Source organism: Anomaloglossus baeobatrachus, chromosome 2 (genome assembly GCF_048569485.1).
Source record: "Anomaloglossus baeobatrachus isolate aAnoBae1 chromosome 2, aAnoBae1.hap1, whole genome shotgun sequence".
Classification (NCBI taxonomy): domain Eukaryota; kingdom Metazoa; phylum Chordata; class Amphibia; order Anura; family Aromobatidae; genus Anomaloglossus; species Anomaloglossus baeobatrachus.
The window spans coordinates 19,692,067-19,707,206 of NC_134354.1; the positions used below are offsets into that span (position 1 = coordinate 19,692,067).

The following is a 15,140-nucleotide window of genomic DNA, read 5'->3' on the forward strand; positions in this document are numbered from 1 at the left end:
TGAGTACTATATGGCAGTATTGTAGGAGTATGGTCTGGCAGTATTATATGAGTATTAAATGGCAGTATTATATGAGTATTGTGTGGCAGTATTACATGAGTATTGTGTGGCAGTATTACATGAGTATTGTGTGGCAGTATTACATGAGTATTGTATGGCAATATTACATGAGTATTGTATGGCAGTATTACATGAGTAATATATGGCAGTATTACATGAGTACTGTATGGCAGTATTACATGAGTACTGTATGGCAGTATTACATGAGTATTATATGGCAGTATTATATGAGTACTATATGGCAGTATTGTAGGAGTATGGTCTGGCAGTATTATATGAATATTATATGGCAGTATTATATGGCAGTATTAAATGGACATTATATACAAGTATTATATGGAAACCATATTAAATTAGCACTATATTGCAGTATTAAATAGGCACTAGACATGAGCAGAATTTGCAGGACCCTTGTCCAGCGCCAACATTGGCTGTTTGTAGTCACCAGCATCCCGGACTCTTCTTTTGATTAATCGGCCTGGTATGATGTCATCATTGTGGCGATGCAGGCAATGACATCACACCGGGCCGGCTATTGTGACGACCATGTCCTACCTCGCTCCTGTGAATAGTTTTGCTCAACTTAAATAGGCACTGTATTACAGTATTATATAGGGCACTATATGGGGGTATTATGTGGCAATGTTCCTCTCCTCTGTTCTGCCTTTGTACGGGGTCCGCCATCTCCTCTGATTTATACTATACAGCGTATGGTTTCGGCTTTTTTCCGGAACGTCTCCTGTTATGGAGGAAGCGGCGCAGAGTCGCTCTGTGTTTGCCGCCTCCAATTAGATTTCCCTCGTGTCCCCAACGTGTAATTAACGCAGGAGATCAGAGCTGTTGTGTTCCCACTTATTGTTCCTGGGTAATTAGAGCAGATGCCTGCGGTGCCGCCTGTGTCCCACTTACACACGTCTGCGATCACATCTCCGTATACTGCGTATGCACCAGGTATATATAATACCGCCATCAGACAGCTCGGCCCATCTACAGCCGCACATTCCTCACCTACATCTTCCCCAACATTCCACAAATACTGATTCCCAAACACAATGGAGATTGATTGCGATACAAGGTCTGAGGGGACGGCAGCACCTGGTATGACTATATCCACAATGCCTCACTGCGGGGGGTGCCGGACCCCTATATACAGGAAGATAATATGCCCAGGTTATACCAGCACGGACGATGTTACTATGTAAGAATATGTAGAATTATATATAGAAATATACCCAGGTTATACCAGCATGGCCAATATTACTATGTACAAGAAGATGTATAATCATAGACAGAAATATACCCAGGTTAGAGCAGCGTGGCCAATGTTACTATGTACAAGAAAATGTAGACTCATAGACATAAATATACCCAGGTTATAGCAGCGTGGCCAAGGTTACTATGTACAAAATGATGTAAAATCATATATAGAACGATACCCAAGTTATACCAGAATGACCAATATTACTATATACAAGATGATGTACAATCATATACTGTATTTAGAAATATACCCAGGTTATACCAGCATGGCCAATGTTACTATGAAAGAATATGTAGAATCATATATAAAAATATACCCAGGTTAGAGCAGCATGGCCAATGTTGCTATGTACAAGGAGATGTAGAATCCTATATAGAAATATACCCAGGTTATACCAGAATGACCAATGTTACTTTTTACAAGATTAAGAATCATATATAGAAATATACCCAGGTCATACCAGAAAGGCCAATATTACTATGTACAAGGAGATGTAGAATCATATATAGAAATATACCCAGGTTATACCAGCATGGCCAATGTTACTATGTAAGAATAAGTAGAATCATGTATAAAAATATACCCAGGTTAGAGCAGCATGGCCAATATTACAATCATATATAGAAACATACCTAGGTTATACCAGCATGGTCAATATTACTATATACAAGAAGATGTAAAATCATATGTTTAGAAATATACCCAGGTTATACCAGCATGGTCAATATTACCATTAACAAGATGATGTAAAATCATATATAGGAACATACCCAGGTTATAGCAGCATGGCCAATGTCACTATGTTAGAATATGTAGAATCATATATAAAAATGTACCCAGGTTATAGCAGCGTGGCCAATATTATAATCATGTATAGAAACATATGTAGGTTATACCAGCATGGCCAATGTTACTATGTGCAAGAAGATGTAGAATCATATATAGAAACATGCCCAGGTTAGAGCAGCATGGCAAATATTACAATCATATATAGAAACATACCTAGGTTATAGCAGCATGGCCAATATTACTATATACAAGAAGACGTAAAATCATATGTTTAGAAACATACCCAGGCTATACCAGAATGGCCAATGTTACTATTTACAAGATTTAGAATCATATACTGAAATATACCCAGGTTATACCAGCATGGCCAATATTACTATATACAAGAAGATGCACTTACTTGTTTTCTGGCAGATCAATGACCGTGTGGAATAAAGTGCCTGTGACGGGGAGGGGGACGATCTCGGGTAAACTGTTCTCTCTCCTCTCCTTCCTGGCAGGGTGCGTGGCCGATAAACTGCGAGCCTGAGCCTCTTCTAAACTGACCAATTTCATAGGAAGTGATCCAGAGGGTAAAGTCATACTCTTCACTATCCGGCAATCTGCAGCACGGGAGACGTTATATGTGACAGAGAGAGTGAAAAACCAGATCATCAGTATCAATTAACACCTGTCCTCATAATAGACCGGATTCTTATACATAGGGGGCAGTATTATTATTATTTTTATTATTGTACATAGGGGCAGTATTATAGTAGTTATATTCTTGTACATAGGGAGCAGTATTATAGTAGTTATATTCTTGTACATAGGGGCAGTATTATAGTAGTTATATTCTAGTACATAGGGGGCAGTATTATAGTAGTTCTATTCTTGTACATAGGAGCAGTATTATAGTAGTTATATTCTTGTACATAGGGGCAGTATTATAGTAGTTATATTCTAGTACATAGGGGGCAGTATTATAGTAGTTCTATTCTTGTACATAGGAGCAGTATTATAGTAGTTCTATTCTTGTACATAGGGGCAGTATTATAGTAGTTATATTCCTGTACATAGGAGCAGTATTATAGTAGTTATATTCTTGTACATAGGGGCAGTATTATAGTAGTTATATTCTAGTACATAGGGGGCAGTATTATAGTAGTTATATTCTTGTACATAGGGGCAGTATTATAGTAGTTATATTCTAGTACATAGGGGGCAGTATTATAGTAGTTCTATTCTTGTACATAGGGGCAGTATTATAGTAGTTATATTCTAGTACATAGGAGCAGTATTATAGTAGTTCTATTCTTGTACATAGGGGCAGTATTATAGTAGTTATATTCTAGTACATAGGGGGCAGTATTATAGTAGTTATATTCTTGTACATAGGAGCAGTATTATAGTAGTTATATTCTTGTACATAGGGGGCAGTATTATAGTAGTTATATTCTTGTACATAGGGGCAGTATTATAGTAGTTATATTCTTGTACATAGGGGGCAGTATTATAGTAGTTATATTCTTGTACATAGGGGGCAGTATTATAGTAGTTATATTCTTGTACATAGGAGCAGTATTATAGTAGTTATATTCTTGTACATAGGGGCAGTATTATAGTAGTTATATTCTTGTACATAGGGGGCAGTATTATAGTAGTTATATTCTTGTACATAGGGGGCAGTATTATAGTAGTTATATTCTTGTACATAGGGGCAGTATTATAGTAGTTATATTCTTGTACATAGGGGCAGTATTATAGTAGTTATATTCTTGTACATAGGAGCAGTATTATAGTAGTTCTATTCTTGTACATAGGGGCAGTATTATAGTAGTTATATTCTTGTACATAGGGGGCAGTATTATAGTAGTTATATTCTTGTACATAGGAGCAGTATTATAGTAGTTATATTCTTGTATATAGGAGCAGTATTATAGTAGTTATATACTTGTACATAGGGGCAGTATTATAGTAGTTATATTCTTGTACATAGGGGCCAGTATTATAGTAGTTATATTCTTGTACATAGGGGGCAGTATTATAGTAGTTATATTCTTGTACATAGGGGCAGTATTATAGTAGTTATATTCTTGTACATAGGGGCAGTATTATAGTAGTCATATTCTTGTACATAGGGGCAGTATTATAGCAGATATAGTGCGTTATGGAGAATGCCTTTGTTACATAAGACACAAGGAGGATTCTGGAATATTTCTCGGGTTTGTTTTGTGCCTCGGAGTCAGGCACATTTGCATTAAGTTACAGAATTGCAAAGTGAGAACAGATCCCTTCGCACATCATTCTTTGGCATCGACTAAGAATTTCCTTGGAGATACAATATCAGATTAATTACGAAAATAAACATGGTTCTAATGATGCCAAAATCAGCGGCACGGGGACCATTACTGAGATTTTATCAGCCATTAATTTTGGGTTCGATCCTAGACAAGGTTTCGATATCGCTTTGGTTATGCAATTAATAGTTATATTTTAGGGGGAGGGGGTTCTTTCTTCTTGAGCTTGTTGCAGCAGGAGCCTCTCCCTCTTCTCTGAATGCAATATTATACGATGATAGTTAAGCCACATCCCATAGATGAATCCCAACCCTTAAAGGCACAGTCCACATTAAAATGCAACTGATCAGAAGATTAACCCTGTGTTTTCTGTAAGATTTCTAAACTATTTTCCGATCATTTAGAAAATCCTACAAAAAAACCCAATAAGTGCCAAATTGTGCCCTATTTACAGTCATCATTCTTTAGTTATCATGTCCCTTTAAATTGAATGTGAGGACAGAAGTTTCCCCCCCACCCCTTTAAGGTGAAGCGATATGGCCAGTCACTTACCAATAGGTGCGGGCCTACTGGCCAAAAGTAGGTCCTCGCTGTGCCTCTGCTTGACGGGGGCCATGGGCCATTTACTGAATATCTGTTCCACATGATTGAGGATGAACTCGATGACAACTTGCTGGATTCGCACTTCCATGAACGCCGCATCCCCATTACACCCAGAATCTTCGATTTCTTTGGACCTGGCCGCATAAACAATAAAGATGCACATTTTCTAGAAGGATACCCCACAAGTCAGGAATTGAACAGAACATAGCATTTAAAATATACTGTCAGTGCCCCCTAGGGGAGAAAACTGTGTGAAAAAAAATAGAAAGATGGAATTTCTAAAAATGTATCCGATTGGCTACAGAATAATTATTGATCTGGCAAATAACATGGCTTCCAACCCAGACTTCAGATATATCAATGCAGGACCAGGTAGATTTGACAACCAGAAGTCTAGGAGTGACCCTGATAAAGTTTCAAGGCCTTTTGTGTATAAAGTGTCCCGATAATTTGGGAAATATTTTCTAATGTACTTGTTTAGGCCCCTCAGGGGTGGAGTCAGGGGCGGAACTTGAAGCTTATTGGTTGAAAAGGAATAGTTGTGCAAATTATTATGCTAGTGACTGCTTATATGAAAGAAAGACCTTTCAGACCCCCCTGAATAACTAGGACCCACGTTTCCTCTGTATCCCCCATAGCTTTCGACCTGAAAGATGTTATTTAAGGACACAACGTGATTTCCGTTGTCTAATTACATACATTCCAACTGGGGGCTGTATGGCAGACATAGCGGCGGTTACCCAGCATTTCCAGATATAGACAAAAGACTCAAAAACTTACATTTAAAGGGATTTTTTTTTTTTAATTTTGACAGGAATACTGTAATATTTTAATATTATGCTTTAGAAGATACGGGACTCACATGGGCAAGGATATGTCATATGGGCGAGGAACTCTACCATATGGGCGACAATATTTATTCTTCACATTTTGCATTCCTAAAGGCATTTTTCAGGGAGTGAAGGGCAAAATAACAATATATAAAAAAAAAAAATCAATCATCTATGTACCTTAAAAGATTGGGGGCCCAGACAAGGGCCAGGTTCCTTATATGCATATTGGTGGTAGAGCTGAAGGAGGCGATGTGAGTCAGGTGTCTGCTCAGGTATTCCAGAGTCCTAGAATATAAGATTATTACTATTATTACTATTATTATTATAGCGCCATTTATTCCATGGCACTTTACAAGTGAAAGAGGGTATATGTACAACAATCATTAACAGTACAAAACAGACTGGTACAGGAGGAGAGAGGACCCTGCCCGCGAGGGCTCACAGTCTACAGGAGGAGAGAGGACCCTGCCCGCGAGGGCTCACAGTCTACAGGAGGAGAGAGGACCCTGCCCGCGAGGGCTCACAGTCTACAGGAGGAGAGAGGACCCTGCCTGCGATGGCTCAAAGTCTACAGGAGGAGAGAGGACCCTGCCCGCGAGGGCTCACAGTCTACAGGAGGAGAGAGGACCCTGCCCACGAGGGCTCACAGTCTACAGGAGGAGAGAGGACCCTGCCCGCGAGGGCTCACAGTCTACAGGAGGAGAGAGGACCCTGCCCGCGAGGGCTCACAGTCTACAGGGGGAGAGAGGACCCTGCCCGCGAGGGCTCACAGTCTACAGGGGGAGAGAGGACCCTGCCCGCGAGGGCTCACAGTCTACAGGAGGAGAGAGGACCCTGCCCACGAGGGCTCACAGTCTACAGGAGGAGAGAGGTCCCTGCCTGCGAGGGCTCAAAGTCTACAGGGAAAGGGTGATGGTACAATAGGTGAGGACAGAGCTGGTTGCGCAGTGGTGTACTGGACTGAGGGCTATTGTAAGTTGTAGGATTGTTGGAAGAGGTGGGTCTTGAGGTTCCTCTTGAAGCTTTCCACGGTAGGGGAGAGTCTGATATGCTGAGGTAGAGCGTTCCAGAGTATGGGGGAGGCACGGGAGAAATCTTGTATGCGATTGTGGGAAGAGGAGATAAGAGAGGAATAGAGAAGGAGATCTTGTGAGGATCTGAGGTGGCGTGCAGGTAGGTACCGGGAGACTAGGTCACAGATGTAGGGAGGAAACAGGTTGTGCATGGCTTTGTATGTCATGGTTAATGTTTTGAACTGGAGTCGTTGGGTGATGGGAAGCCAGTGAAGGGATTGGGAGAGTGGCGAGGCTGGGGAGTAGCGAGGGGAGAGGTGGATTAAGCGGGCTGCAGAGTTTAGGATAGATTGGAGGGGTGCAAGAGTGTTGGAAGGGAGGCCAGAGAGCAGGAGGTTGCAGTAGTCGAGGCGGGAGATGATGAGGGCATGCACTAATGTTTTTGCAGATTCTTGGTTAAAGAAAGCACGGATCCGGGAGATATTTTTGAGTTGTAGTCGGCATGAGGTGAAGAGGGCTTGGATGTGTGTTTTGAAGGATAGAGCAGAGTCGAGGGTTACTCCAAGGCAATGAGCTTGTGAGACTGGGGAGAGTGAGCAACCATCAAGTTTGATGGAAAGGCTTGTTGGAGGAGTTGAATGAGGAGGAGGAAAGACAATGAATTCTGTTTTGTCCATGTTAAGTTTTAGGAATCGCACAGAGAAGAAGGATGAAATAGCAGACAGACATTGTGGTATTCTGGTTAGTAAGGAGGTAATGTCAGGTCCAGAGAGGTAGATCTGTGTCATTGGCATAGAGATGATACTGGAAGCCGTGGGACTCTATGAGCTGTCCCAGGCCGAAGGTGTAGATGGAGAACAGCAGGGGTCCAAGAACTGAGCCTTGGGGAACACTGACAGATAGGGGGCCAGATGAGGAAGTGGTGTGAGAGTGAGAGACGCTGAAAGTTCAGTTGGTTAAGTATGAGGAGATCCAAGATAGGGCCAAGTCTGTGATGCCCAGAGATGAGAGAATCTGTAGTAGAAGGGAAGGTGCACTGTGTCGAAGGCAGAGGACAGGTCCAGGAGGAGGAGGATAGAGTAGTGTCGCTTGGCTTTGGCGGTTAGTAGATCATTGGTGACTTTGGTTAGGGCAGTTTCAGTAGAATGATGGGGTCGGAAGCCAGATTGAAGCCGGTCAAAGAGGGAGCAGGAGGAGAGGTATGAGGACAATTCAAGATGGACATGCTGTTCCAGTAGTTTTGAGGCGTAGGGGAGAAGGGATATGGGGCGATAGTTTGACACAGAGGATGGGTCAAGGGAGGGCTTTTTGAGGATGGGTGTAATGGAGGCATGTTTAAAGCATAAAGGGAATTCACCACTTGTTAGTGATAGGTTGAAGAGATGTGCTAGGGCTGGGATGAAGACTGCGGTGATGTTGGGAATGAGGTGGGATGGGAGCGGGTCCAGTGCACAGGTTGTTAGATGTGATCTTGAGAATAGAGTGGAAAGATTGTTTTCTGTCATGGTGGAGAAGCTGGATTTGGAGGAAGAAGGCTGAGTAGTTGTGAGAAGTGGCTGTAGTGATTGTGGGCCAAAGCTTGCTCTGATGTTGTCAATCTTCCGCTTGAAGAAAGAGGCAAAGTCTTCAGCTGAGATGAGAGGAGAGGGAGGTGGTGCCGGGGGACGGAGGAGAGAATTGAAAGTGTTGAATAGCTGTTTAGGGTTGTGAGAGAGAGAGGATATGAGGGATGAGAAGTAGGTTTGTTTTGCAGCAGTGAGTGTGGACTTGAAGGTGGTGAGGGACTCTTTATATGCAATGAAGTGCTCAGTGGAATGAGACTTCTTCCATCTGCGCTCAGCAATTCTGGAAGCCCGTCTCAGTTCTTTAGTCTGACTTGTGTGCCAGGGTTGCCTGTTGATTGTGCGGGTTTTGGTGTGTGTGAGGGGGGCAGCTGATTCGAGAGCTGCAGAGATTGTAGTGTTGTATAAAGTTGCAGCAGCATCTGCATCGTGTAAGGAAGCAATGTCTGCAAGAGGGAGAAGGGACTGAAAAAGGGCATGTAAATCAATGTGTTTGATATTTCTGCGAGGGTGTGAAAGTTCGTGGAGGGGGGGTTGTGTACTTGGAGAAGAGAGGGAAGAGAATGTGAGTAGGTTGTGGTCAGACAGGGGAGAGACGAGTTAGAGAGGATAGATAGGGAACAGAGGCGAGTGAAGATGAGGTCCAGCGTGTGGCCATCTTTGTGAGTAGCTGCAGAAGACCATTGGGTGAGGCCGAAAGAGGAAGTGAGTGTTAGAAGTTTGGAGACAGATGAGTGGGAAGTGTCAATGGGGATGTTGAAATCACCCATGATGATGGTGGGGATGTCGGCGGAAAGGAAGTGTAGTAGCCAGGTGGTGAAATGGTCAAAAAAAGGCAGTGCCTGGATGAAAAAAAGCAATAAAGCAAATACAGTGTAAATACTGAATAGAGAGAGGTCGTCAATGTAGCACCCACAGAGAAGATGGAAGGGAGGACGGGAAGATAGCACCTTATAAATTCCTTCAGACCATCAGAGAGAACTCAGATGAGTAAGAATCTTATCACGTATCTCATCTTAAATGTATTAATTTCTATTTAAGACCCAAGTAGAAAGAGAAGTTAGCTACTTCCTCTGTGCTCATATGTCACAATGTGACTACAGGTGTCAAGCCAGTAACAAGGGGACTCCTAGTGAGCAGTGCAACACACCAGGAACACCAAGGTGATGTCACACGGGGGGAGGGGAGGACCCCTGGTGAGTGACGCAACAAAAAAAGGGTACATCAGGGAAAAGATACAATGGTAGGCCCTGGTGCTAGGAAGAGGGGATGGGGGTCACCTTCTAACCCTCAGCTGAAGCTGATCCCTGCACTCCCTAACATCGCTAGATGAGTCCTTCCCCCCCTGTACGCCGATCACATGCCTAGGCCCTTACTAAGCTTGAACTCATCCTGACCACTGAGGCCAGCGAGACGATAGTCTCGTCACTGCAATAAGACAGCATGAGGAAGGCAAACCAAACAGGTAGGTTAAGACACAACTGGATTTTTCAGTAGGAAACTTCACTGCTGCAATAGTAGTGACACCACAGCTCCTTCAACATGGACAGCATAGGTATGAGCTATAGCCAGCATAGGGAGGAGTGAGGAGCAGATATTTATAGAAGGGAGCGACTACAGCTGAGGTTACCACTACCTGTTAGATCACTGGAGGATAGAAAGGAACCTTAACCCCTTCATTTCCGGATGGAAATAAATAAGCTCCAACTCAGGGTAAACGATGAGCGGGCACTAAAGCGGACCTGTAATCAACAATACGCTGTGACCTTCTGATCCCAGATTCCCCGAGATCACATCAGGCTGGGACACACTCGTGACATCATTCTTTTAAGTCACCATTAATGAAGATCATTTTCACTTAAAGGAGTTGTCCGACATAAACTCAAAAATGTTTGTTAAGCTAATCTGTGCTGTATTGTCATATAAATCACCCCTACATTGTTATTTTTTGTTTTCTAACTTTTGTTCCTCTTGAATTCACCCTTTATTCTCTGCAGCTCTCTGTTTACATTCAGCTCCAGCAAACTGACCACTTCCTGTGCTGAACCTCCCAGTCCCAGCTGGCACCACCCAGCCTCAGTGTCCAGCCCCGCCCCAGTGTCCAGCCTCGCCCCCTGCACACATTCCCTGTCAGTATTCTTCCCCATCCCCAGCACCTGACCTGTTCTCACTACAGCATTGCAAATAACAGCCCCACATCGGGCTCTGCACCCCACACCACATGGGGCTCTGCACCCCACACCACATGGGGCTCTGCACCCCACACCACATGGGGCTCTGCACCCCACACCACATGGGGCTCTGCACCCCACACCACATGGGGCTCTGCACCCCACACCACATGGGGCTCTGCACCCCACACCACATGGGGCTCTGCACCCCACACCACATGGGGCTCTGCACCCCACACCACATCGGGCTCTGCATCGAACACACACATATGGCTCTGCACCACACACACGCACACATATGGCTCTGCACCGCACACACGCACACATATGGCTCTGCACCGCACACACGCACACATATGGCTCTGCATCGCACACACGCACACATATGGCTCTGCACCGCACACACGCACACATATGGCTCTGCACCGCACACACGCACACATATGGCTCTGCACCGCACACACGCACACATATGGCTCTGCACCGCACACACGCACACATATGGCTCTGCACCGCACACACGCACACATATGGCTCTGCACCGCACACACGCACACATATGGCTCTGCACCGCACATACACACATCGGACTCTGCACCGCACACACACACATCGGACTCTGCACCGCACACACGCACATCAGACTCTGCACCGCACACACGCACATCGGGCTCTGCACCGCACACACGCACATCGGACTCTGCACCGCACACACGCACATCGGACTCTGCACCGCACACACGCACATCGGGCTCTGCACCGCACACACAGGGCTCTGCACCGCACAGACACGGCTCTGCACCGCACACACACATATGGGTCTGCACATAACACACATATATGGCTCTGCACCGCACACACACACACATATGGCTCTACACTGCACGCACACACGGCGCTCTGTTCCGACCCCCCCTACCCCATAGGGAACACATGTAAGGAATACATACTCACCCGTCCTCGGTCCCCGCCGCTCCTGCACGTTCACACGCTGTCTGTGCTCTGGACATATCAGCACAGTAGTGACGTCACCGCTGTGCTGAAGAGAGCACAGACAGCGGGGCAGTGATGAGAAGCAGCGCTACGCTCCCTCTCATCAGCGCTTTCAAATGTACCGGCATCTGTGATCTGTGATGCCGGTATATTTGAATGTGTGATCCTGAGCAGGGGCCCGGTGCTGGCGCTGACACCACGGCAGCCGCCGCCAGGCCCCGCCCCCAGGTCACGGACCCCACAGCAGTGCAGGGGGAGGTTGTGGGGAGAGTAAGGCTAGTTTCACACTTGCGTTCAGCGCATTCCGTCACTATGGAGAATAGCGCAGTCCGTTAACGCACTGCGCTATTCTCCATAGACTTGTATTGACGACGCACTGTAACGCAAGTGTCTGCGTTGCATCCGCTGGACAACGCAGCGTCGTTATTTTGACGCTGCGTCGGGCAGATGGAACGCAGCATGTAACGTTTTTCTGCGCTTGGCGGAGTGTCAAAAAAACGCAACCTGCAGGAATCCGTTAGGCGTCCGTTGTTTTTATAATGGACGCCTATGGTGGCGGATTCCGTTAGAATGCGTCATTTGACGGATTCCGTTAATGCAGCTGTCTTTACACAACTGCGCATGCTCAGATGTGTAAAGTCAAGGAAAAAAAAACTATAACGGATTGCGTTATTTTGTACGATCTGTAGCATGCATTGTGCCACTATATGCAACGCATCCGTTACATGCGTCACACAACGCAGTGCTACGGATCCCGTCCAACGCAAGTGTGAAACTAGCCTAAGGGGTGCGGGGGAATGTGTGGGAGGATGCAGGGAAGGGGGGCGGGGCTCATCGCACTGTACCCGCCCAGCAGGGCGGTAACATGCTGTTCCAGATTTGCATGTCAACATGGCCCTGCCCATGTTGACATGAAATGACCGGAAGCAGCAAAATCGCGGCAGGAGCGGTCACATGACCACTCTGAGCCGGGGGAGAGGGGCTGACAGCAGGGCAGGTAAGTGGTCTCTATCTACTTACCTGCCCCAATGTAGCCCAATAGGGGAATAATAAAAAAAAAGTCAAAAGAAGCCGGAAAACCCCTTTAACACAGCAGCCATACCCTTACAGGCAAATAATGGATGTGATGGCCAGTGAGGAGGACTTGGGCGAGGAGCATCTTGTTCTTCATGTGACAAAACATGCAGCCCAATAACACGTAACTGACAATGGTAGCGGTCAGATGATTACTTCCTATCGCTCTACTGCACCTCCAAAACCACCACCAATAGAATGGGGTGCAAACAGAAAGTGCATCCTATCCTGCTCGCTGGCCATGGCTATAGTTTTAGTATGGCGTAGCATGTCTTGAAAGAAATGCTTTATCTTAAGGTGACATTTTTTTTCCCATATAATCTTTGGAGGTATTTTGGACTCAAACTTCATGTGTTTACAGAAGACTCACTATCATGACATGAAGGATTACAAGGACTGATAACACCTCTATATACAGTAACACCTCTATATACAGTAACACCTCTATATACAGTAACACCTCTATATACAGTAGACAACACAGAATCCAACATTTAAAATAGATGAAGTCGCAGCTCACCTCTTCCTCCTCCTGTATAAAGACTGATAACACCTCTATATACAGTACATAACACAGGATCCACCATTCACAATAGGTGATGTCACAGCTCACCTCCTCCTCCTGTACAATGAATGACACCTCTATATACAGTAGACAACACAGAATCCAACATTTAAAATACATGAAGTCGCAGCTCACCTCTTCCTCCTCCTGTATAAAGACTGATAACACCTCTATATACAGTAGATAACACAAGAACCACCATTCACAATAGGTGATGTGACAGCTCACCTCCTCCTCCTATACAATGACTGATAATACCTCTATATACAGTAGACAACACAAAATCCAACATTTAAAATAGATGTCGCAGCTCACCTCCTCCTCCTTTTGTACAATGACTGATAACAACTCTATATACAGTAGATAACACAGGATCCACCATTCACAATAGGTGATGTCACAGCTCACTTCCTCCTCCTCTACAATGAATGACACCTCTATATACAGTCGACAACACAGAATCCAACATTTAAAATAGATGAAGTCGCAGCTCACCTCTTCCTCCTCCTGTTTGAAGACTGATAACACCTTTATATACAGTAGATAACACAAGAACCACCATTCACAATAGGTGATGTGACAGCTCACTTCCTCCTCCTATACAATGACTGATAATACCTCTATATACAGTAGACAACACAAAATCCAACATTTAAAATAGATGTCGCAGCTCACCTCCTCCTCCTTTTGTACAATGACTGATAACAACTCTATATACAGTAGACAACACAAAAATAGATGGTGTCACAGCTCACGTCTTCCTCCTGTACAATGAATGACACCTCTATATACAGTAGACAACACAGAATCCAACATTTAAAATAGATGAAGTCGCAGCTCACCTCTTCCTCCTCCTGTTTGAAGACAGATAACACCTCTATATTCAGGAGATAACACAGGAACCACCATTGACAAAAGGGATGTCACAGCTCACCTCCTCCTCGTCATGCACAATGACTGATACCACCCCTATATACAGTAGAGAACACAGGATCCACCATTCACAATAGGTGATGTCACAGCTCACCTCCTCCCCCTGTACAATAGCTGATAACACCTCTATATACAGTAGATAAAGATTCTACCATTTACAATAGGTGATATCACAGCTCACCTCCTTCTGCACAATGACTGATAATACCTCTATATACAGTTTATAACACAGGATCCATCAATCACAATAGGTGATATCACAGCTCACCTCCTTCTCATTCTGTACAATCACTGATCACACCTCTATATACAGTACATAACACAGGATGCACCATTAATAATAGTTGATATCACAGCTCACCTCCTTCCCTTCTATTTGCACACGCTCATTAGATGCTGCAACACAAAACAATAGGACTGAGTCTGTCTATTGCTGCTAATGTGCATGTAAATTTCCTGAAATAACAGGATGTACGAGTCTGAAAATGATCATTGTGATAAAAAAACAATCATTTGTTTCAAACAATAGGTGATTTTGTGATGACACCTTCCCTTTAAGATGGCGGGATTAGCTGCGCTCCTCCGTGGCTCGGCCTCTGCTGTTGGAGTTAGTTTATCGCCTCTCGTGCACAGATGTAGGGTCTGCACAACCGGGAAATCTGCTGCCGCCATCACCCCGGTGTGTAAATCAGCCATTATATACACCAAAGCCCCTCATGGTGACATCCACGGCATGATGGACGTCACGTCTGCGGCTTCTGGATCCAGAGCCGATAATAAACTGATGCGTAAATATTTATCCTAATAGTAACAGATACCTGGAATTCCTCCTGGGGGGATTACAGTATGGGAAGGATGAAGCCCCCTATGGCAGGAGCGCTATATAAGGTGCAGGCGGGCTACAACACAGCACCATACATCAGCTGATGTCACAATGTTACACTATAACAATGCAGAGAATGTAACAATGCAACCAATCTCCGCTGTCCGAGACAAGTGCGGGA

At 44.6% G+C, this 15,140-nt stretch overlaps 1 protein-coding gene across 1 annotated transcript in view; it reads right to left on the reverse strand.

The window, feature by feature from the left end:
* ARHGAP31 (Rho GTPase activating protein 31) overlaps nucleotides 1–15,140 on the reverse strand; it is a 176,797-nt gene that overhangs the window by 14,551 nt on the left and 147,106 nt on the right. The window contains exons 5-7 of the mRNA XM_075334901.1: nucleotides 6,003–6,110; nucleotides 4,942–5,126; nucleotides 2,511–2,712 (exon numbers count right to left, since the gene is read on the reverse strand). Coding sequence (XP_075191016.1) covers nucleotides 2,511–2,712; nucleotides 4,942–5,126; nucleotides 6,003–6,110 — 495 coding nt within the window. The remainder of the gene's footprint in view (nucleotides 1–2,510; nucleotides 2,713–4,941; nucleotides 5,127–6,002; nucleotides 6,111–15,140) is intronic.